The sequence below is a fragment of the Manduca sexta genome, chromosome 3 (assembly GCF_014839805.1).
Source record: "Manduca sexta isolate Smith_Timp_Sample1 chromosome 3, JHU_Msex_v1.0, whole genome shotgun sequence".
NCBI lineage: Eukaryota > Metazoa > Arthropoda > Insecta > Lepidoptera > Sphingidae > Manduca > Manduca sexta.
The window spans coordinates 7,489,616-7,516,564 of record NC_051117.1 but is presented as its reverse complement, the minus strand read 5'-3'; the positions used below and the strand labels follow the sequence as shown (position 1 = coordinate 7,516,564).

General features: G+C 34.4%; 1 protein-coding gene across 1 annotated transcript in view; it reads left to right on the top strand.

Moving 5' to 3' along the window:
* The window catches only part of LOC115451392 (zinc finger protein 135), a 91,508-nt gene that overhangs the window by 53,147 nt on the left and 11,412 nt on the right, over positions 1-26,949 (top strand). Inside the window, 1 exon segment of the mRNA XM_037438670.1 lies at positions 874-1,105. Coding sequence (XP_037294567.1) covers positions 874-1,105 — 232 coding nt within the window.

Sequence of the window (26,949 nt, the reverse complement as noted above, 5' to 3'; positions counted from 1 at the left end):
TGTTTAAGTAAAAGATTTATAGGCGGACATAATTCTGACTACTAGCGAGGGACATCTCTCATCAGTCGCCATTCTATCTGAACTCCTTTCCGTTGTTTTTATTGCATTGAACGAGCTTGCCGTTCGCTTGATGGTAAGCGATACGACCGCCCATAAACAGTAGAAACACCATCCAACACCTTGAATTACAAAGTATTGTTTGGTATTCCACTGCGCTCGCCATCCTGAGACATGAGATGTTAAGTCTTTTGTCCAGTAGTTACACTAGATACAATTGCCATCAGAGCCCATATAAATTATAGTTTAGGTCTTCAAGTAGACGAAGCGGTCAATATTTAATATCATACAAAAATAAACACTAACTCGGAAGGACTTATTTGAATTATATGTACAGCAAATGAAACCTGAGAGTGCGGAGTCTTGGATATAAATTATGCGTATTGATCATGCACACGTAAACTAACAAATCATCTTTATTATACAACCTTTTATAAAGGTTTATTTTAGAGTATAGATAAAGTTGTGAGTAGCTAAAACGTAGTCGGGAACATTTGTTAACATTATGGATACCACGCTTTCTTCTCTTTAAGCAAAAGTGTTACTAGTAATATAATTTATATTATTATGAGGCGAACAAATGCCATACCAAGTTTAAATATAGTTTTTGAGTTAACGCTTCATACCTAATATTGGTTCTACTAAATTATGAGTGTCAAATTCAATGCATAACTGTTTTCTTGCGTCTTTTAAACCTTGACTGTTACAACTAATTCTCCACAAAATCTTCTAGTCTTCCAAAGACGCTTAGACAGACAAAACATCTCCCAAATTTAACACACATCAGCAAACACTTACCATAGCCTATTGTTACAGATATTTATGCACAAGAGCGCAATGCAGATGCACGCGCGGGAACTGCAGCGCGGCCTCGGCGGGGAAGTGAAGCCGCACCAATGCCAGCAGTGTCTCAAGTCGTTCAGCTCGAACCACCAGCTGGTGCAGCACATACGAGTCCATACTGGAGAGAAGCCGTACAAGTGCTCGTACTGCGACCGGAGATTCAAGCAACTCAGTCATGTGCAACAGCATACGCGGCTGCATACAGGTCAGTGCGGACTGAGGCAATTGACTGATCCCGGTCAAGAGGACTTGATTGTTATTATTGACTGATCAGGGTTGAAGTAGGTATGAAGACGAGGAATTCCTTACGGTCTTTTAAGGGGATGGTTAGGTCAACTTTCAAGTAGGATGGGAGTAGGTTTCTCTGTAGGTAGTGGAATTGTGTTTGAGGCTAGTTCCTGAAGTAGAGGAAAAATAGAATGCGTAAAGGCTACTTACCTATTTTAGGAAATATTTAGTTAACTTTTAGGCAAGATTAAATACAATTAGATTTACTTCCCGATGAGACGTAGAATGAAATTAAGTGTCTCTTAAAACGTCAAGATTAAGTCGCTTTTAGGAATAAAAGTTTTGAGCCTTAAAATTAAGTTCCACAAATCTCACCCCACACATGAACACAGTGTGAAATAAATATCTTCATCTGAGGAATGTGGACGAAATCCGCCAACAAATTTTAGTGTTATAATTCGCAACAATATCAATAAATCAAATTTGACATTTACTCCTACAGAATAGTCGAAAATATAACAAAATCCACATTGCGTGCGTTTGGGATATAACAAAATTAAATTGCAACTAGCAACATCTATTTAAATAAACTGAACACTCGTAAAACGTTGCGCGCGATGTCTACCAGACGTTAGTCCAAAATTAAACACGCCGCCGATACTGTAACACCATCCTCCTTTCTGAGAAAAATAATGGCATATTAAATGAGGCTGTATGTTCTGTGGTTCCTTTACATCTTCGTAGAAAAATAATAATTAATTTTATTGCACTTGAACAATATTTATTTGGCATTAAAAAAATTGGCTCTTCTGTTCCTTTTTTAAATTATTTGAAAAATATTCAGAGTAGTTTATTCGGCTGTAAAAAAAATATAAATTATTTTCTAATGAGATCCAGGTATTATTCTTAATTCAAAATTTTATTACTCATCGTATTTAAATACAACCAGAAAGGATTTTTTTTTATTTTAGTAAATACGTTCGTTCCAACTTCCAGTGATGAAGGTATGAAACATTTCATATCTACAATTATAGGCCTCTTTATACTTAACACTATTTCTTTAGGTAAATAAATTTTCCTCCACATACACTATTACATAAACATTCAATTATTTTTAGACCTGGCAATTATAATTCCAAACAACAAACCGCAATAGACACAAACCTTCCAATAATTGCCAACCGCAAAAAAAATATGGGACAAGTTTTATAATTAAAACGCGGCGGTCACTATTGGCTAGAGTTTCCTCGGAAAAAAATACGCGCGCCGTATACGTGAAAAGCCGGGAAAAAAAATTGCCCAATGGTCGGCAGCGGTGGAGCGGACAGCCAATGGCGGCGCGGGACGTTACGTTTACGTTTAGAAAATAAAAAAAAACTCGCGCGTTCACGTGTTTTTCCACGTCGGCGCGGCCAATGGGCGGCCTCTGCAACACGTACGCGCATTGTAAGTCAAACGTTTAGTTTTTATAGTGATGTTTAATTGATTTATGCGGAATCTCGTGCGTCTGTTTTGATATATGGATTGATTTATACGTGATGAGAAGTTCTTTGATGTAAGTGACAGAAAACTTAATCAGCCGGTATACATTTATAATAATTTAAATAAAAGAACTTTAAACTGTTCCTGTGAACTGTGGAATATGTTATCTAATCACAGGGTTTATAAGTAAATATAAGCTGATTTTAAAATATTAAGTACTATTTTCATAAATAATAAAATGGTGGTATTTATTTCTTCACACCAACAAATAAAATAAACTTAAAAATCGTCATTACCGATTGTTTTTAATCTTAGTAAATAAAAAAAACAAAAAGAAACTGTTAACAGTACATTTAAAACAAAATTCCAAATCTCATTCTTAATTTAAATTCAAACACGAATGCAAGGGCTGTCAGTTTGTAATAAATTATTTAAATTCCGAAGCCGTTTTTTTTTTCATATAACTAACATGCCAGTATTAGCCACGCGTGTATGTAATTAATACGTACGTAACTGGCAGGCGATGATTGTCGGCTGCCAGTGTGTAATGAGTTTTTTAATTGTCGTTAATTGCCGCCGCGTCGGGTCCACGTGACACCGGTGCGACGGTATCGATGTATCTTTACATTTGTTAGGGTTGTTCCTTTCACAGTTAAGTGTGTGACAAAAGATCAAGAGATACTTAAAGTGTAAAACACTTTTTTATAAGTTTTTTTTTTCCTGAGAAATTGTGTTTCCGAATTTTTTTAAATAATAATGGATATTAAAATATATTACAGTTTAAGAAGAAACAAATATAAATACCACTAATCATACTATATAAAATCTAATTTCAAGTCTATAATTGCGAACTGTAACAAATAATTACTTATAAACCCAATAACACTTAATCTAATTTCTTGTTCGAACCGTCAACCTTCCGTTTTAGACGCCTTCACTAAAAATCAAACCATATCGCCAATCCATAAATTATCTCATATTTCTAAGTATAAATACTGCCTACCCCATAACTCGGCATGATAGTATCCGTCACCACGTTGGTATTACAAGGTGATTTATTATTAAAGTCAATGGGGGAGAGTAGACATCGATGCTTATTTAGTACTAAGAAACCGTAAAATAATTTTACTTTTATTACCGGGCCTACTACTTGAGACAATATTTCGTACATTATGTTCGCGGTTCCGACTGTGTGATATACCTCTCCCGGAATAAATTAGATAAGTAAGTCCAACTATATACTATTCTAGGATGGAAAGTTCTAGAATAAAAAGTCTAAACGTCAATCTAAGCCGAGGTCTTTGTGGCAAATTACATCCAAATCCGTTCAGTGGTTTCCTTATTTGCAACCAAAGAGTTCTGAGATAATATAGAGCGGACATTGAGAAGATTGTCGTACAAAAATTGTGCGCTTATGTGTTGGTCACTCAATGTACCGTGAACTAACAAAATGTCAATGTAAAATACTTCATATTTTTTCCATATCATGATTTGCACGTTTTTAATGCGAATTTTAGCATATTTTCTGTAAATATATTATTTTTGTATTATTCGACGCTGTGACATCTTTTCATACGGACATTTCAAATAAGACGACTTATTACCAATTGCTAATAACTAACTATATAGATTAATGTCTGAGTTATTTATTTATTTATTAAAAGGAACAACTCACAAAACATACATCGATACTTGATTCATACAAATTAAATTAATATATCTATAAAATTGGGCCTATTTGGAAAAGAAGTAAAGCATATTTTATCTTCACTGTAGAACTCTTGTATGATCCTTTAGTTATGGGGTGTAACATAAAATGTGTTTTTATATATTTATTTTATTTATGTACTATAAACATGTGTATATTGGCGTATTTAATGCCAAAGGCATTGCAAAATATGTTTTTAATTATAATAATAATAATAACAGCCCTGTATTGCATATTTGCCCACTGCTGAGCACGGGCCTCCTCTACTACTGAGAGGGATTAGGCCTTAGTCCACCACGCTGGCCTGATGCGGATTGGTAGACTACACACACCTTCGAAATTCCTATAGAGAACTTCTCAGATGTGCAGGTTTCCTCACGATGTTTTCCTTCACCGTTAAAGCGAACGATAGATTCACACAGAATATACACATGATTTTTGTAGAAAAGTCATAGGTGTGTGCCCTTGGGATTTGAACCTGCGGACATTCGTCTCGGCAGTCCGTTCCACACCCAACTAGGCTATCGTCGCTTGTTTTTAATTCTCGACGGAAAAATATGCGTTTTATAAGATATGATGTCTTATTTGTAACATACATACTATCTTAGCAAGACAGTATACATTGAATCCATGAGCGCCATCTATATAAAACATAATTTTAATTGTCACGTTTCGTTCCACGCAGCGAACAAAGGTCCGAGTTTTTCGACTGTCTTTTGTCATATTTGTAAGTTGCGAAGTCGTGTAGAATTTTTGTATTGAAATTGAAAAGTTGGGTGTATAAGGGACTTTTGAGTGTGTCTGTATTATTTTAAGTTTTTATGTATTGAAACAGGGCTTTGTTGATACGTTTTGTTTGTATGGGCTTGGGTTCGATTTTTGGCAACAATTATTTAATTAATATTTGACGTAAGGAAAGTACAATATGGACTAAGTAGGTATAGTGTCGACCCCATTTTGTAGTGATAAGGGTATGTGGTACATTCGTCTCATTTATAATGGAAGTGAGAACCGATATATCCCGGAAAAATCGGAATATTTTCTATTAGACAACAACGTCGTTTGGTATCGGAATTTATGCTTGATTAGCAAGAGCCTATCAGTTAAGGAAGATATAAGTTCGGGAAAACTAAAGATACTAGTTCCATCTCTTCCTACCCACTATAGGTTAAAGGCGTGACAATAATTTAAATCAATAAAATAATTCTCTATAAAACGGAGTTGAAACTGTTCATACATCTTTGTCATAAAGCACGCATTTTCTTCCATAAATTGTTTAAAAAAGTTTCTAATTTAATTACAATAAACTGCGACACCCAGGTGGACATCACTCCGTTCCGGTCGGCGGCGCGAAAACTCGATATTAACTCCGAAGTTGCCTTGAAAAATTCAAAAGAACAAAGAACCAACAGCAACTTTCCGGCAAATATTCCGATAATTTCCCTCGGTAAATTCGCCTTTTGAACAAGGTTTTTTGTTTGAACTATTTTCGAGTGAGCTATAGGTTGAAATATTCCGGTCAGTCGTGAAAATCACGGTTTTTATTAAGCAAAGTGCAAATGCGTATTATTCACAATGAACTAAACTTTTAGTAGTTAGAATTCGTGTATTTGGATATCTTAAACGTAAAATCTAGCCAGTGTAACTGGACATAATAAGACTTAACATCTCATGTCTCAGGATGGCGAGCGCAGTGAAATAACAAACAATACTTTGTAATTCAAATGTTGGATGATGTTTCTACTGTTTATGGGCGGTCGTACCGCTTATCATCAGGTAACTGTGGGCTCGTCTCGTCATTCAAAGCAATAAAAAAAAGATGATTCTCAAATAAAAAATTTGCGGGTGACAGTGATTCTTTCATTTTTCACTTAAGTTCAGTTAAGGTATTATAGCGAAGAAAAACAATATGATAAATTGACTAACCTTCTGAAGGTTATTTATCATCATGGATTACTTCAACGCTATCATTTCAGACAATACATTTTGATCGAACTGAGAATTGAAACCGGAACATCGGTCGGAATGTGGTAGGCATTGCTGTAAAACAATTACATTCAAATTCTGGATCTATAAAATTTTGCTATAGTCATGATTTTTTTAAGTCATTCGTCATTTACTGAAGACTTATTAAAGATATACTTAGTTAAAACATAAATTTACTCGATTAGCTGTAATTCAAAATACATCTTGCCTCTTAATAAGGTTTAAACTAGGAACCGGTGATGTTTTGACAGCTAATTAAGCAATTCTTACACCTCTTAACGCTAAAACAAGTTTATAAGTATATATATAGTTTATAGTTTGTAAGTCAATAATCAAACTCAAAATATAAGCTAATATGAAGTATCCAAGCATCTAACCCGACCTGTAACACTCTTTACTCATATATTAAAACTAATTCAAGACATCAGACATTCACAAACCATCTTTCTATTAACCAGAATCGAACCTGCACACCACCTCAATACATTTAACTCCAGCAAAATGTATGATGCAAAGTATATACAATTTGGATATTCACGCTCCTGCCAATTATCGTCCACTATATACTTATGTACATAGTGGGTTGAGAGGGGGATCTCGTGTGCCCGCGGGAGGGGTCGGGGGTCGTCACGGGTTAGGGGGGGACGCGGGATAGTGGAAATCAATAGAATCATTGCGCCATACAAGCGATGATTCCGGAACGAGTCGTGAAAGAGTACAGCTAACGTTCGGCTTGGATGATTTTGATGATTTTTCAGTTGATTGGAATGATTTAAAGAATGGTTTGTTTAAAGCTGTATGTTGAATAAGAAATATGTATAATTAAACTATGTATGACGAAGTAGCAATAACGAAAATTCGAGAGATTGGAGAGTTTACTTTACAAGACAATGATAATTGTGCCTAAGGAATTATGTCACAAAAATTACTCTAAGATCTGGAAAGAAACCATTAACGTTTTTGACTGTGCGAAATAGATTTAAGAAATAATTAGATAATCGTAAAAAAGATGTATTTTAAAACTGATAATAAATTCTTGATTTTCGATGAAGCCCAAGATAAACTGTAAATTATCGCACACTGGCCGAACTTACATTTAGCGGACAAAACTCACAAAGAAATTAAAAAAATCATATTCAAATATATTCAGAATCAAACACAAACCGCACGGCACCGTGAAATACACGAAATTATCATTAATTCACCGATCGAATATCGCATTAGTTTAATTTAAAGGAAATGCATATGAGCGCTCGCCGCGCGTGGCCGCAGCACTGTGGTTAGGTACAAACATATTTGGCAAAACGTACACCTTTTAATATAATTTAGTAAAACATCGCTAGGCACCGACTGTAAGAATAACATTACGTGAATTTTGTCCGGTTATTTTATAAATTGAGCACTGTGTATAGGTGTTTTACATAGTTTTAAGATAAAATAAAGTTTTTTCTATTGCTTTGAGTGATGAGACGAGCTTGCCGTTCGCCTGATGGTAGCGATACGACCAAACATAAACAGTAGAAACACCATCCAACACCTTGAATTACAAAGTATTGTTTCGTATTCCCCTGCGCTCGTCATCCTGAGACTGTTAAGTTATATTATGTCCAAAATAGCAGTGGCAAATGTTTATAATAATGAGACTAGGTGAAGAAATGTGATGCAATGTCCTTTGACTTCTTGCCTTATAACTTTGACCAAAATAAGTCTTTAAATTGAGAAAAAGATACATAAAGTTCATTTCAAAAATAATTCTCAGTTCTCTCTGTTACAAGTGAACTTTTTATTTATTGACATTCGAAATAGATTTTTTTTATCTTTATTTAAGGAGATTGCTCGTAATTTCACCACTATGTCGCTCCGTACGTGAGCTTATATCAGTGCCTACTCACTTTTCATATAATCAAAATATTCACTTTTCAAATAATCATTTTTAATAAAGCCCTAGCCCAGTTGATGCATGAAACAGAATGAAAAATGTTCCCAAAAAAATTATCCGCCATTTTGGTTATTAGAAATTAACAACACCGCAAAGGGTTACGGGACCTTGGGAATTGTAACTCTAGCAACTAATCCATCTTATCGCTTAAAAAAAAATCTTAATGGAATATTTTGTCCGCCCGAAAGAAATCCCCGTCCACTGGGACACCGGGGAGTTATATTATGTGGTTCTTAATACCTACTTAAAAGGTACAGTTTAACTGACGTGGTTTTTGGAATATAATTAAATAAATCAGAATAATTTTGAACTCTGTAGTATGGTCAGTAAGGGCCCGTTTTGAGGTTCAAATAAATTTTATTCGGTTTAACGTATTAGATGGCTATAGTAGACAGTATGGAATATCAAATATACACATTAATTAAATGTACCGGAATTATAAGCTGTATAGTCTCTGCCTACGTCTATCTGAGGTCCAGTTTTCGAATTTTGGGTCAGGTCAAAAATAATTGTCCCGCCTTGTGGAATGGGGGCGTTTGGAGAATTCCACCACGGTATCCCCTGCCCGTCGTAAGAGGCGACTAACAGGGGCCACGAAGGGGGTCGTCGGCGGGCAGCAGGGGCTGTCCGCCCTAGTGCATTTCTGTGCATCTTTGCACATTTGTCGGTTAACCCCGAGTTGGACGGCAGTGTGTGTAGTTGGCCTCACGCTGCCGTAGACGCCGAGGGCGTCTTTCGGTGCGCGGGGGCTTCTGAGCCCCCCCCCATAGGAGACGGGCCGCAAGGCGGCACCGCGCAGGGGTGGCTGCGGTCGCCCAAAGGTCGTCATCAAATCCGGGCGGCTCAACGCCGGGCCGTAAGGCACGGTTACCCCAGCATAACCGCTCAGTCGCCCCCCACGAAGGCTGGGCGGTAGTAATAAGGGACTTTCTCAGTGAAACCAAAACAAAAAAAAAATTGTAACTGGGGTTTTCTATCTTAAAAATTACTGAGCCGCAGTTCGATGTCGGAAAGTTAGCGGTGATACCCCCGAGGTTTCGAAAGCTCGTAAAGCCGTTGGTCCTGCGCCTGATCTCTCTCCGGTCATGTCGGATTGTCTCACTGGACTATGAGAGTGAAGGAACAGAGAGTGCTTGTGTATTGCGCACACACTTGTGCACTATAATATCTCCTGCGTACCTGGCTGTTCTCTGTTGATATTGGCAGCCGTGGCCGAAATTCTTCTAGGAGGAATTCCTTCATATTTGTACCAACATTGGTCAGATTTGTTGTCATTTATACCTCGTTCCTATTCACGATCTTACCCGCTAAAGTCGGTTTCATAGTGAAACTTTACCAATAAGAAATAAGTTTGACAATCTTACAGTTCCGTTGTTTTGATTGGCTTATTCTAACCATTGACGAGAAGTTAGCACTTGAGATAGTCTACAGCCAAGTGATAATGCAGTATGTCAATTTGCCTGAAAACAAATAAAAAGTACCAGGACATCACAAAACGCAGTGGATTGTTTAAAACAATACTTAAACACGAAACGCAAATAAAAAAACAAAGTCCAATAGAAGTGTGCGTAATTTTCACGATTGGTTCAAATGGAAGGGATTCGGTTATCTTTTTTTCTGTCGCTTTTTTCATTTTCCATCGCGTCTTTGTGCCACCCTCCAGAAAAGATGGTACCGCGGTGTATCCTTCTTGATACTTGGGTTTATCAAAACGTTTATTATTAATAAGTATTTTTTTTCCGTAGTAGTATAGTATTATTATTTTATATTTATTAATATGGTTTTAATATATGTTTTTAGCGGTAAGTTGATATTTAGATTGGCAGTTATATAATTTAAAAAAAAAAATCCTTGCCGTAGTTATGACAAGAAATAGTTGGACGTGACAGTAGTATCTCTGATCTTGGTTACCTTATCAGGATCAAGGAAGAAAGAAATAGAAGGAACCTTCCTTGGTCCCGTAATCTATAAGTTTTATGTTTGACTAACTTGGTGATGCAGTTGTAATGCGTACGCGGTATGAACACGGCTTCCGCGCTGAAGTCCTGGCTTCAAATCCCGGGTCGGGCCAAACATAATTGTGACTGGGTTTTTTCCATCTCAAATATTACTTGCTAATCGTATTATATGTAATATTATGATATTTTCGATAGATTATATGGGCTCTATTTTCTGCTAGCATCTTAAAGTAGTATATTTCACGCTCAGTATTCTTTTAATACTGTTTTAAAGGATAAATACATTATATCCAGTATAACTACTGGGGATATTTAGATATTTGCTATCCAAAAATGAACTTAACCATATACCAAACCCTAATAAAAAGTGTTAAAATTAGTTTATATGTTTAAAATGCTGTAGTGAATTACTACATAAAAATATATTAATACTATGTTATATATTGTCATCATTATCTATATTGAGCTCGCTTTGCCTTATTGTTATCATAGTTTTATATTTTTAATTAATATAAACCAGCGAGTTGTGTTTTATTATGGATTAATTAATATTCTTTGTTCTTGCTCCATTTTTCCTGGTTATATAATAATTAAATGCGATACGACGTGTTTTCTGCGTCAATAGGTATTTTAATTAAAGTATAAATCGAATATGCTATTTTGAAAATGGTACATGTCCAAAAATGTAAAAAGTTCAGACAATACATTTGTGTTAAGAAGGATAAAAAAAAATATTTGGGTTAGACTTTAGGTTCAATTAGCAATATTTTTTTTTTTGTTATTTGTTATTATAATGTACTCGATATAGATCTAGATATTATATTTATGCGAAGTGTCCTCTTCGAAATTGCATATTCAATTACGTATTAGACTTTTTTTATTGAAAAATGCGATTTTTTTTATAACTAAAATATGTTTCTTGCGTGACAGGCTATTTGCGGTAAAATAAAAATATAGACCTCATTAACTCCAATAGGAAATATTTGAAATATTAATTTGCTTTTCTAAAACGAAACCAGTATATACATAAAAATATTATTTTGCTTATCTCAAGTATCAAAACACATCCTACCGCCTACACAGAAGCCTATTTGCAGAATGTCGAGATGGAAAAAAGGTTGTTTCGCGCGATCGGTTTTTATTTGATTTCACCGATGTTTACCTCTAAATTAGGGCTCGGTCCTGCCGTTTGTTTTGGTCCTTGTTCTTATTGTTTTTATTAGTAAATAATCGACTATATTCGGATATGACGCTTACCTACTTCTTAGGCGACTGGCAAATTTTTTCTATATATAATTAAGATTTTCGACAACCGTTAAGTTTTAGGTTTTGGAGATATTTTGCATCAATAATTCTTCAATGGCTTATATAGTACTTATACAAGAACTTAGTTTTTTTTTTAGGACGTGACTTTCCGTTTGATTTTTTTAAATTAGATTGTTTATGAATAAATAACATATTTTAAGGTGGTAGCTCAAGGTCCATTTTCATACATTTTGTTTCGGCTTTAATCTGCGAGAACTAATCACTAACTAGACGTGAATTTAAATTCTTTACTTGCCAATACTTGTTTAGTTACCCAGATTAAAGCCGAAACAAAATGTATGAAAATGGACCTTGAGCTTCCACCTTAATGTGTTAATAATATTATCATTTTATACAAATGGAATGCCCAAAGTTTAAAATTCGAACATTCGAATCGTTCCAATTTAAAAAATAATAACGTATTTGAAAATCGAACAGAGATCAGCCAGCATCAAGCCACAGGTCAGATTTGCATCAATAAACACCACAAAATTGTTTTATAATAAAAATTCTAAAGATAAACACGCAAAATGGCAGGAAGGTCGGAGTTGCGCAAAGTTCGTAATTTAAAGTAAACCAGAGGTTAAACCCTTGCTTTTTTGGGTGAAAGAAACCCCCAAGTTATTTTTCAATTATACTCGAGTAGTACTTGTGGGAAATATGATTTTTGCTCTTAGTTATCGGGTACGCACTTTTTATCATATACTAGATTTTACTCACTGTTTTGGGTTACAATTTCCCGGGGTAAAAGTAAAAATCTAAATTAAATTAAAAATTATACGGGGATAATTTGGCTTTTTACTACTAACATTTTTGGAGATAATCTATCTAATGATAATATTACTAATAGATCTTCATATTATTTTAACGATAATTTTATGTAATACTTTGTTAAAAATGTACATACCTAAGAATATTCTACAATATTAAAGTTCAATAAAGTCTGTCAAATCATTCTAACTAGTATTTGGACCCTCTCAGCAGCCAGGAGTACTATGAGGCCATATTTAAATCCCTACATGAAGTTCTTCGAGACCTAACAATGCCTAAAACCATTGATTTCGAAAACTCCAAAGCCTACCCACATGCAATATTCCACCCATTAGCAAACACTTAAGCACTCAAATAGTAATGAAGATTGCCCCTCACGCCCCTCTGGCTCCCGTCTATGTCCCCCACGGCCCCGCCACAGATGTCGCGACGGAGATTTTTGAGCCCAAAATGAGCTTTTGCCTAATTTATTTTTTGTCGCCTTCTTTTACTTCAGTAAATATTGACATTCGTACCGTTGGGTTTAAGTGGATAAGACTGCATATATTATTGTTATTTAATTTGTGTTAGGAATGGAATATGTAGAAGTAACGCACTTAGAATTTTTATACTGGACAGTTTATTATTAGCAGTAATTTTTTTTGTTCTTGATATTTTCCATCGTTATGCAAACTGCAATGACATATAAAAAATCAGCTAAATTGATATAATATAAACCTTTAACAGTTCGGTCAATTTATTGGTAGAGTCTTTGGGTTCTTTGTCGAGTTTTGGTAATATTAAAAGTAATATAAATAGAAACTAGGGCCGTAGTAATTTTGCCTCTTGTACGCTGGAGCTAATATTATTTAAAAATCATATTACTCTGTGAATTATCGCTTGCTTTAACGGTGAAGGAAAATATCGTGAGGAAACCTGCATACCTGAGAAGTTCTCAATAAGAAATTTGAAGGTATGTGAAGTCTAACAATCCGCGCTAGGCCAGCGTGGTAGACTAAAGCCTGATCCCCCTCAGTAGAGGAGGCCTGTGCTCAGCAGTAGGACAGTATACAGCTGATATTATTATTATTATATGTCACATTACTCAAGCCAAAAAACCCGTCAAAATATTATACTTAAATAAAAAGATATAAAGGATTTTTTTAACCAATCTCAAGTCAAATCAAAATGATTCAAGTTTCTAATAAGAAGAGTCACAAAGCCTCCAAGATCGCATCCACGCTAATCGTATTTTGACAAGACATCGCTCCTGAGGTATCTTTTTTTGCCGGAACCGGACGTTCGGCCCAGCGATTAGGAAATTATATTGGGGCGAGAAATTTCTTCGGCCATATTCTTTTTTCTTTAGGTGTCGGCCCCTGATTGGTATTAAAATGGACTTACCGTTTTACCCTCTTTTAATTGTCTCACGTTTTGCAACTTTTTTAATATTCGCCATTGCAGTTTGATTGTAGTTTTTGGGGAGTTTCGATTTGGGAATTATTTAAGCTTTACTTAAACGGATAGATGGAATTTAGGTCTTCTAAAACGCCTAGACTTTTGGAGTTACAAGATTTGTTAATTACAATTATCTTGAAAAAATATCCATTTACGTGAAAATTATGATTTTTGAAGCTTAAAAAAAATATGACTACTATAAAATTCTACAAAATTAATTCAATGGACTAAAGAACTTCTATATAAAAAAAAACTCCCGAGCCCAACAGTGGGACAATTTACATACAAGGTTCATTCATACGTTATAAATAAATCGTCTATTCCAAATAATATAACAACACTAATAATTAAACACCAAAAATCCGACGAAGCGTCTTACAAATTATTTTTATAACAAAGGCACAATTAATTACTCGTATTAATTATAACGTTTTTTGTTTTTTTCTACTTGCAACCCCTTCCCCGCCATATGCTTCTTAAGGGCGATATTCCTTTGTCTCGAATAGGCTGGTTATTTGTTATTCTTTCGCGCAAATTAAAGTTATCTTTAAAAGATTTTTTTTCGTACAAGTTTCATCTTAGACAGCCAGTGTTGTTACTATTTGGGTTTTAAATTTTAAATTTGGAACTAAAATTGTTCAATAAGAAAACGTTATTTATTTATAATTTGAAATATGGGTAGATTTCGAGAATATTCTAAAAAGTGTTTCATATAAATAGAAATATTTGTAAAATTATAGTCTTTTTTAATATAAAGGAAAAAAAGCGGCGATAGCCTAGTAGGGAGTGGAACGGATTGCCAAGACGAATGTCCGCAGGTTCAGACCCAAAGGCACCTCCGGCTTTTCTAAAGTTATGTGTACATATATTTGAATTATCGCTTGCTTTAACGGCGTAGGAAACATCGTGAGGAAATTGCTTGGTGTAAAAAATGCACCATAATAATTTCGAAGGTATGTGAAGTCTATCAATCCGAACTAAGCCAGCGTGGTGGACTAAGGCCTAATCCCTCTCAGTAGTAAAGAAAATCCGTTCAGCAATGAGACAGTAATAATACAGAGCTTATATTATTATATATTAAAAATACTGGGCCCTATTACCATCATAACTTTACAAGATACATCTATTTATTTATTAAAATATCTACTTCATACAATTCGTCACGCATCTAAGCTATTCAAACATGAAAATATAGCGCATAAATAATTCCAGTAACGTATATTTTTCCTTATTCTAATCTCAAGTGTTGCAAATTGAGGACACAGCGGGCAAGACAAAGATGCTGGATTTAGCATTACAATTGGCTGTTGAAAGAGGTCTACATAATGTCCAGAGAAAAACATGGCAGCCTTTTCATATGCACATTCGTAACTAGATTTTAGAATTGTTAAATGATGTGTTAGTTTATGGATCTATAAATGGGTTTGTATTGATATTTTTTTGAATAAGCTTTGAATGAATGTCTATTCAATTATATAGCCTTAAAAATAAAAAAAATGCTTTGTTCATCACGTAGGCGAACATAGTTACACTTATGATAAGTCAAGGTACATGTGAATATTTAATTATTACTTAGATAAAGTCGCTTGTATAAACTAAAGACAATTTATATTGCCTACTTTTTTCCCGAGGAAATTTCAGTCCATTTTTCATCTTAAAGAGATTATTTCACGAGGACGAATTCATGAATATCATTCTATACACATTATAAAACTAAGTCCCCTTCTCTGTCTGTCTGTATGTTATCGATTTTCTCTAAATCTACTGAACGGATTTTTATGAAATTTGGTATGGAGATAGTGTAAGACCCTGGGAAGGTTATAGGCTTTCTATCCCGGGAAAATATATAACGGGACTTTTATCTCAGAAAACTCGTTCACGCGGGCGAAGTGAGCGAAAGCTAATAATTTATATGTGTTGTGTGTGATTCCTGTTATGTATCAAATTAATTGGCATACAATTATTCAAAATATTATAATACTATAGCATGTAGATATTAATAAATATAAATAAGGATGCGCAGAAATTATAAGTTTAATTTAAACACAATATTTTCTGCACCTTATCTTTATTATAACACGATTCTCCAAATAAATTTTAATGAATACCTAAAAGCTACTTTAATACAAAGTATCAAAGAACGTTTTGTAAAAACGGTGTCTCGCAATATTAACATTTCCTATAGACGTTCCAAATCTCACGCACAGCACCTGTTAACGCATATGTTACCAAAATACAGGTAAAAAATCACCGGTACGATAGTGATGTGAGTGTTCCGGTTTTTTCGGTGATTTCTTCGTAAAACGTACTTTATGATGGTGTCGGACCGACAGCTGTTCTGTTTTTAAATCGATTTACGATATCGATTCCATTGGTAGGAAAAAAATGTTGTGTTTTTAAAATTGGAACTCATTTGTCTTTCGAAATAAGAACTGTATAAATTGTATAGTATTATTCGTACACGTGCTCGAATTTTTTTGAGCAACTATATCAAGATTTTTTCAAAATCTCGATATTGCTAATAGTTTCAATCAAAAGTATATTAAAATTCTTACTTGTACTCTTACAATCTAGATATCGTGTGAACTGAATGAATGTATTCCACAATAATTTAAACTAATTAAAGCACTTATAATTTCCGCCAAAACAATCGACCAAGTTCCGTAGACAATAAAAAAGAAACAAAAAAGAATAAACAAAACAAAACAGTCGCAAACAATTCAAATATGGAATCCGAAGAAGTGACGCGGCACGCAAACTCTCATTCCGTCACCAAATCCCTGTGGCGCCTTTTGTATTTTTGTTGCCAACTTACTACTTAGACGTTTCTTTCTTCCGTTACTTTAATTAGCGGCAGAATTGCGTGTTGCTTTTACCTTTTTTAATTTAATTACTTGCGAAGACAATGGTCATAATGCGTTCCGCCATTACTGATTGTCGGGACATGCAAATTTTTGTACTTTTGTTTTGTTAAAAATCGGGGTTTTGTTTTTTTTTTTTAATTATAAAGGAATTTATTTGTAAATTCATTGTTAGTTTTGTTTTTATTTGTTAAATAAGGTAATTTAAATGCTGTTGGAGCATGTCATACACGTTTACGTGTGATTTATTTAATGCGAGTTGTGATAGATGGCGATAACTCGGGTGCTTCGAGCGGGTATTTAAGTATTGTTTTATACAAAAAGGTAATTTTGTCCTACTTTATATTAAAATTCTGTAATTTAAAACAACTATAACAAAGAAACTGTTTAAAAGTGGGTTGCTGTTGATGCTTTATAAATCTTTTCTTGAATAAACTAAATTAGTTTTCTTACTCTGTGAGAGCCAGACTCTAATACAGCGCTACGTTATTGTAGTATACGTTTGACACAAAATTATAACCAAAATTTAACCTACGCACATTTCATTTAAATCTACATTGTCATCAATAAAATCGAAAATAACATCAACCTTCTTCCATTATCTATATGCCATTGCGACATCTCGTGAAAAATCAAATCAATCAATAGCCTTTCCCCATTTCTCAACTGTCTGCGAAAATTAAAAAAAATCTCCTGTCAAACTTGCAATAATGACGTTAAAGTACAAAAAACCCGTCCGTGTGTAGATAAGTGTACCATTATGTTATTATATGCATCTAAAGTTGCATCAGCGGCTAACGGTAACCACTGTGTGCAATACGGCGCGCTCTACGGCCCAAACTGGTTTTTGTTTAAAACTATATAGATGTATAACACGTTTGGATTTTGCGTGCGATGCTCGACCTCCGTCGGAGACCTCTGTGCTTTATGCGCGCTTTTTTTGAAATTATTATGGCTTAGCTAAGACTGTGAAGGGAAAACCGGAATAATACCAAAAAAAGCTAATTATATTTTAGATTCTTGGTTATAAACTGTTATTTTGAATTTAGAAACTAACAGACTTTTATCGAATTGTCACAATATCAAGTGAAAAGAAGTAAAAAACTGGGTTCTAAATTCAAATAATTGATCTGGTCGGAACAAAAAGTTCAAATTTAGCATAAGAAAACAAATTCGCCTTTGACAATTAGTCCATAATCTTCAATTCATAGACAAACGTTATCTCAAGATCATTCGGGGCGTCGATCCAAAGATTTTTTCACTTAATTTAAACTCAAAAGATACTCGAGTTAATTGCTGGCGGGGCTCCTTTCACAAATCGAACCCGTTTGTGAACGGGAGAGCAATTCAACGACATTTTCCCTATTTTTTGGCATTCTTCGGAGGCGGGGCCCGTTCGGAGCCATTGTAAGAAATTGGTGATTAAAATTCAATTTTGGAACAATCGAGCCGAATGTGTTGGCCGTGCTGAGGTAACGCGGTGCATTTTAATTGGACGAACAATTGTCGCCCGTGCTCCGGCAATTACTGGACCAGATTCCATTTTTGAATTTGGCGGTTATGGATTAGAAAAGTGGCCAGTAATAATGACGACTATTTTTTCGCAACTTTATTCGTTAGAAGCAAATACTTTATATTCTCGCATCTAACAACGACTTCACCAGTATTTCTTTCATCAATTCAAACACAAAATCCAACCATTATTCCGTAACATAATCCATATAATTTTTTATCTACAATAACCATAAAATTCAACCCTTCAAAACGCCATGTGCGATGTAATTCATCAAATTAGTCACGAGCGGCGGATGGTCAAATACAAAAATAAAGCGTCCGTGCAACGGGCAAGTTGGAATGACGTCCAAACACAGGGTCCGACACAATGGCCCCGGAAGATATTCTTACCTGTGAATAAAATAATGCCTCTCGCGTTCATATTAGCATAATAATGCGTTAGCTACTATTATTCCGTGCATATTGGCTAACAATAACGCCGGCCGCGGGGCAGCTGCAGTTTTTCGAGGTCATTTCTCCGGAATTTGGGATGGGCCGGATAACAATGGACTTATCAGACGACCCTTTGATAATAGTTTTTGCGGCGTTTGGTGTTATTGCAAATAAGAGTGAAGTGTTAGGAACGTACAGCTATGAATATTCCCGATAATTTTAATTTATAAGAAATTAAATGTGTTAATAATATCTAATTATATAATTGTAGCTTTGGTCCGCGGTTCGTGTTTGTCCAGGATAAAAAAATTCTCGGGACATAAAGTAGCCTTTGTTTTTCTCTAGGGTATAAATCTATTTCCATACCAAATTAAATTTGTTATTGATATTATTCAATTATTTTATTATTCATGTCATGTAAGGTAAATTATTTAGTAATATTTAAAAACAAAGTATTCGTCATGCTTATTCTGATACGCAATGAGTTTATGCTAATAATAAATAAAATTTATCAAAACAATTTGTAATATTAATTGCCTATTACAAGGATGTAATATTATATTAGAATTATCTTCATAATTAAATTTAATATCAAATCCCTTACAGTAAAATAAAAAAAAAAAAACAAAAAATGCGCGCCAATTTTTAATCTGTGTCAAACGTCAACGGCAAATTAATAATAGTTTCCGAACGAAAATAACAATTAAATAGGAGTTTGAAAATAGATTGACAACCGGCCTCTCGGACCCGTCACAGGTAAGGGTTCGAAATTCGAATAATGGATGTAGACAAAAAATGGATCAAGGGTTGATTCGAACCAGTATTGTTACGATTGTTTTTAATTTGTATAGTTTGGTATGAACGGCACTGGGGCCTCACGTTAATAGTCCGGCTTTGATTTGTCTTAATTTATTTTATTATTATTTCGCTTCCGTTTTACATCAAGAATTGAGTTAACCCTTAACTGCTCGCATGGGGTCAACGCACTTTCGCGTATCGAAAAAATGCACTTGCAACAGTTGGAACCTCCCCGCGCGCCTGCTAGCCTCTTAATATGCGCTAAAGGACATACTTTAGTACCATTTAGGCCGCTGCAGGTGAAGGCCACGCCGCTGCTCTCTTAAGCCGTGACCCCGTGCGAGTACTTACGTAACTTTTTTGAGAAAGGTAAGCTTTTTATATTCTATTGTTTTTATTTAGATATTGATATAACTTTGAATGAAATATTATAGTAAATGATAATTTCTATCGTTCTACTGGTTTAGACTTATTTTTTTTGTATTTTTCGTACAAATATGTTATTTACATGGGTCTTTTTTTTGGGGATTCGGATTCAGAGTCGGAAGCAGAGGAAGTCCTTCATAGTGAACACGACACAGCTAGTGAAATTGAGGAAATTTCAAACGAATCGCCGGACTACGACGAAGATGACTCTACAAATCAAGATGCCAATTTTTATTTTTCAAGACATAAAGGCAGAAATGGCATTTATTTATTGTTTATTGTTTACTGCCAAAACTGCAATAACGATGATTGCCATAGTTCCTAAATATTCATGAAATTTTAATGCATGATCTCATGTTGTGCCAAAAATGTTCCTTATTGTAGAAGTTTATATTTTAGTTATTTTTATGCCTTAGAAGATTTTATTTTAAGTTGTGGTTTTATGTCTTATAGATTAAATAAAGTACTTTCATAATTACTATTCGCTTGTTTCATTAAAAAAAAGGAATCATCAAATTTCATCCATACAAATTAGGGTCACCACGGACCCCGTGCGAGCAGTTAAGCGATTTTATTCGTGCGAGTAGTTAAGGGTTAAGAGAATGCTGCTTAGTTATTCAAATTTAAAAAAAATTAAGGGCCGCAAAGTTCAGTTACTTGAAAAATCACTTTTGACACGATATAAAAGTCAATAGTAATATGGCATTTTTTAAAATTGCTTAAAAAAAATATAATAACTATAAGTAACTAAAATATCAAAATCGCAGCAATTCAAAAACCTTTTTTAATAGACTATTGTAACTAAACTCGATAGGCTGCTTCCAGTTACATCACGGGAACAGACAAGGCGCAAATTGGGAGCACTCTACCTACCACTTTAGGGATAAAAGCGTGATGCGTGTTTGTTTTAATGATAATATATAATTATATCAGCCCTGTATTATATACTTGCCCACTGCTGAGCACGGGCCTCCTCTACTACTGAGAGGGATTAGGCCTTAGTCCACCACGCTGGCCTACTGCGGATTGGTAGACTTCATACGCCTTCGAAATTCCTATAGAGAACTTCTTAGATGTGCAGGTTTCCTCACGATGTTTTCCTTCACCGTTAAAGCGAACGATAAATTCACGAAGAATACACACATGATTTTTAGAAAAGTCAGAGGTGTGTGCCCTTGGGATTTGAACCTGCGGACATTCGTCTTGGCAGTCCGTTCCACATCCAACTAGGCTATCACCACTCTTCTTATCTGTTTGTTATAATTTAAGTAAATATTTGTAATTTGAAAACTTGTACTAACTACTTAATGTTATTGCGGAAAAGGCAAAACACATTGCAAGTATAAGATAAAAGTAAGATTGTAGGGACACCGCGCCATCGCGTACAACTTGGATCTTTGTTCTTTCGCATTTACTTAAAAAAAAGTCTACACCCCTTGTAATAGAGGTTTGTAGTCAAAGCAACACGTTATTTCCTTTTTCAGATGTATTATAATTAAAAATAATAATTATAATGAGTAAAAAAAAACAATATACTTAAATAAGTTCAAATATTAAGGAAAAATAATGCCAAATTAAAACCAACGTCTGTCGGAAAATCTAAAATAAATCGGTAAAATAAATTCATAATTACAGTAAATAGACTTATACACTCACGCCCTTTGTCAGTAAGGGGTAGGCAGAGGCACAACTGGTGCAATTGTCGTCATACTTATTCTGTCCCATGACAGTGGGCGAGTCTATCGCCATATTGGATTCAATTTCCAGAATCTTATCTTATCTTTGTTATTAAATAGAAAAACTTTATCGGATCGAACCCTAGACCTCATCACTGCAGTACCGTAAAACAACCACGCCACCAAGCAGTCAATAAATCGACTTACACTGAAGGTTAATTATGAAAATTAAATATTCCACTAATACCAATGCAAGACGCACGTCTTTACCTATAATTACAATGGAGCTTAGCTGGTCTATTAATTTTAATTTATTACCCTGATACATGGCATTGTGTTTCTGATCGATAATAAAAATACCTTACCAACAGGCCGGCATAATACTATCCACTGCTGAGAGGTAATCATCTCTCGTCAGTCGATATTACTGGATCCCACTCCAGTTACCATCATGCAGGGGAGTCACTTTGTCGAGTCTGTAAAATATTGTTTGTATGTTAGAAGTATACGCTGGTCATTTCTGAACGGATTTAAATGAAATTTACCCACACAGATAGACGAAGCCTTGAATTAAAAGATATTTTACTTAAAGGACTTTCATATAAGCAGCGATGGAGTATTTAAACTGCATAAATTTCCAACATTTTTATCATTTTTATTTAGGTATTTTGAGGGTGTGAAGTCTACCGATCCGCACTAGGCCAGCGTGGTGGACTAAGGCCTAATCCTTCTCAGCAGAGGAGGCCCGTGCAGCAGTGGGCTGATATTATTATAACACTTTAATTTTTATTTTACAATCTAATAATTGAATTTAAGACCTCTGTATAAGATTATAAGTGCCAATGCAAAAGGTATTAATACCCAATTCCCAACATTGTACAAAACAACAGCGCAGTTATAAAAGAAACAAAAATAGTTTACAAGTTTCCCTTTATTCGCCATTTTAAATATTTCAGCGGGATGCTGAAAAGTGTAGCCTTTTTCAGTAGTTCGTATCTCGTTGAGATTTTAAAATGCTGTAGAGTTGAAACTTCCAAGTTTCCTCTTTTTTCCTCGTTGCCCGACCTTTTGAAACATTTTCCAAGACGAATAGTTGAAGGCATGGAGTGTTTTGTTTATTTAATTTTTTCTTGGAAATAGTTAATATATTATTATTTTAGAATATTCGGCGAATAACTTTAATGATAAAAGATTCTTTGTAATAACAACTTATGATGTATTTTGGCTTAACAGCTGAATTTGAAGCAAATGCGAGTTTGACTAGTTTCGGATAATATAATTCTATATTTTTACATGGTCCAAGCTTGTTAAATTCATATAGATCTCTTCCAAGATTTTGTCGTAAAAAAATATTAATGAATATAGTACATAGTGTAGGTTTTAAGGCGTACAACTCAGTAGTCAAAGTTATTTTTTATTTTATTTTATTATATAGCGTGAAAAACTACAACACGAAGTTACATTACTGTTAATTTATTTATGAATCCGTAATTTATTTTTCCGCAATATGAAACTGCGACATTCGCACTTACAGAATTTCTACGCTACATTGAAACAAAAATACAAAGTTATGAATAATAAAAATGTCTCCACCCCATTCGTTGTTCGCGAAACTTCTCCAGTTTTTATTTGACCAGTGAAGCGTTCGCGAGATAGCGCTGCGGTGAAAATTAAAAAGAAAAGATACGAAAGGAACGAAAGAAAAAAAACGAAAGAAAGGAAAGATAAAACTCGAGACGCGGGACCGGCATCCCGCTACGAGTTGGAAATTCTTCGCAAAACTGTTTGCTTTTTTCAACTGAATACAATTAAAAAGTTACTCGGATTTTTCACAGATTTCGTTCGTCGCTTTTTAAGATTGGTTTTAAGTGCCATCTTTTGAGTTCTGTTATATTTTTATGGAAAAAGTATTTTTTAGTAACGTATGTTGGCCATTTCCCATGAATATCTGTCATCTTTAGAACAAAATGTTATCCGTTTTTACCATTCAACTAGCTTTTGGTAGTACCTTCGTCTGAATACAAAAGATTTTCCAATATGAAACTCTGGCTATATATTTTTCCGGGATAATAGTAACCTATGTCGTTCCGAGGGCCTCAAGCTACGTCCATACCTAATTTTATCTAAATCAGTTCAGCGGTTTTAGCTTAAATCATAATACACAGAGTAACTTTCGCATTTATGTGTTAAAGTACGGTTTTCATCAGCAGTCTTGGAAGGTATTTTATTTGGTTTGTACTCTTATTAAACTTAACATTATCAGTAACATAATAATCGATGGAAACTATCTCATATTCTTTGGAAACCAATCAATGTGTTAATTTATATTTCATGCATTTAATAATAACATTCACAATGCTATATACATTCAAAAACATGGCGGACAGTTTACAATCGGCACACCAATTTTGAATATTCAAATATCGAAGCCAAAATTTAACGGGCGCAAAACAAAATGGCGGTGCGACGTCCATATATTTTAACGGTACGTCAATACGAAATTCCGCCCGTCGAACGCAGGTGGAATACTATTATATTTTTTTTCATGCCCGCTGCCCACCCCGAAATAGTTGGGGGCGAGGGTGGGAATAGTTGGGAGTGCGTGACCCGGGGCCCACCCCTCGCGGGCGTCCCGGCGAGGGGGTCGCGCGGGGGGGTCGCGCGCGGCGGGCGGGGGGTCGCGCCCCCGCGGCCGGCTGCACTTACCATGTGTGCACGCAAATTCATGTCCAATAATATAAATTTCCAATAGCCATGATAAATGTAGCATTAATATTATGTATTTACACGCCTTCGTGTGGCGCTCGCGTTTTATCTCAACTGTTCGTGATTATTTCGGACACTAGACGCCGTTAATGTATTGGCTACTCTGAAAAGATTATTTTTAATGTCCTCAGTCTATGCAATACTAGTTACATCGATGTTCGGGCCTGCATGCCACACCTAATATCATTGAGAATAAATTATTTGTTACGCTATTGTATCTACAAAGGGAATATTCAAATTGAATTGAAATTTACAATACATAATCCGTACATGCATCTATTGATACTATCTTGATAATTGCGTATTCAAAATTATTTAATTAGTAATATTAAAATGATTGAGTAGTCGAATATAGTCGGTAATATTACAGAATTGTGAAGTAGGGACGGCACTATAGTTTAAGTAACTTGCATCCTAAAAAAAATAAGAAAAAAAGAAATGAGATTAATAAAGCGGCAAAAACTCGTGAATTACTCGGATGCAAGTCGAAATGGCGCGTAAGACGCGTTCCAAATTCAAAAATAAATTTGCAACACACACACGGCCGTCGGGCTGTCGTGTTTTAAAATCGACGTGGTGTGTTACGCATTTCGCGATGCGTTTATTTTTGAATATCGAACAAAGATAAAAACTAACATTTTCTTTATTTTTTTTTAATATAAAATATATGATACAGCTATGGATACGAAACATATAAACTTCATGATATTTTATCAATGATATATGACCCAAATTACCATGAACGCTCACATGCTAAAACCCCATAGAAAGTAATATCGCACGAAATTAGTTTTTTACCCATTATAGTTAACAACTTTAATAAAAGCAATTTACGCGAACTAGGCGGAACAGCAAAATACCTCCATCAGACATAAAACGTACATAATCTGTGGATATTTTTTTAATTCGCGCCTAGGCACCGGCAAGAATGTTTTATGCCTACGCGTTCAGTCAAAAGGCTCTTGTATTACTGTAGGGAAGTACTTTTGTATGTAAATCAACTGCGTAGGCTTTAGCTAGGCTGCCTAAGTCTTTGTGAACGTTGCAGACCTGGATTTGTAATACCTACGAATGTTTGAGACGAGCTTTTTACTTATGTATATAATTAGAATGGCATTTAACTGTTCTCGTATTTAAATGTTTGTGTGCATGAATTTTATATATTTTCGAAATGTTTTTTTTTTTCTTAAATAATATAATTTAAGTGACAACTATTGGTAAAAAAATATATTATTCTTTGATCCTAAAATATGTAATCAAGTTGTATAACAATAAAAAAAAATTTTTTTTGATTCTCAAATAATTAATATAAGTAGTTTTATAAATTATGATTTTTTATACAGTATTTTTTTTAAATTATCTTTATTTTTATCTTTTCAAAGCACACTTGAACGTTCCTTGCATAATTTTGACAGAATGAACTTTTAAACCATTATAAATTAACTAGTGATAACCCGTGCCTCTATTCGGCAAGATAATTCCCACGGTAACTTCGTGACGGGTCTAGATAAAATGTGGCCTAAAACCTAGGACATAAACTTATTAGATACTAGGTCTAGACTGATATATAGACGGCAATATACATAATATATTATGTTGTCGTAAATAACCCTCACAATGGGTTTATAGAAAGACTTTATATGGAAGCAACCTCAGTTAGCAACACAAAGGAGACTTATGGAGTATAGGTTCGAGTCTCAGGTTGGTAACGGTTACGTATTAGCGAAAATATGCCGCGTCTATAAAATCTATAAGGCGTTGGTCCCGAAAACCGGTCATACTGCATTATGATTTATTTTCGACAGCAAAACGTTTAGCTTAAATTAAACTGGCCTATGTTGCTAAATAAAATAAAATAAAATACAGACATATAAATAACTGTTTAACATTTTTTAAAATAATTTAGGCTTTGATTTAAATAACCTATTAAAACTCCTTTCCTATTCCAAAATCAAAAATGAAAAAAAAAAAACATTCTTTTTAAAAAAAGAATCCTAATATCCAAATAATACAGTTTAAAATTAATTTGCAATCTATAGATAGCATCCTTTTGCGGCGCGCATCGTCCAAACGGTGCTAAGGCAAGCGCCTTTCCCTTGCCTACATTTATTCATAGAGAAATAACAAAAATAACCATAGACAAATCCCGCCAGTGTAAGTTGAGCCGCGCGGTGCCTCTCTCCTTTAGTGTTTAAGGCGAATATAGACATTTAGATTTTAATGGACAGGAAATCTATTTTGATAAAGTAGTTCTAATTGAATTAAATATAATGTATACGGTTTGTCATAGTACACGAAAGTACGCCAATAAATATCAATGTTGCTACTGAAATAATCTGTTGTAGGCATCCAATATTTTGGGATGATGAGCACCCAGTGCCTATAATTTTTTTATATTTTGCTCTGTAGTAGTAAGTTACATTTTATGTGAATTTATAGGTTACAGTCAGGCGAACACATTTTTGTTTCGTATTCGATGAGTTACAAATAAGTTATAGAAAAACATGATGATTATCGGTATTATACGAAATATTTTCAATAATAAGACTTTTTGTACTTAGAGATCTATCCTTATGATACATTGTGAGATGTAAATAATGTTAATAAAAGTCGCTATTTCTGGCTTTAGGCTTCGTTATTTAAAATCAATTGTTACTTACATTGAAACGTAAAATAAAAAAATCGACAAAATTATTCTTACGTATACATATTTTGTTTTATTTTCATAAATATCTATACAGGCCGAATTTGTTAAAGATTT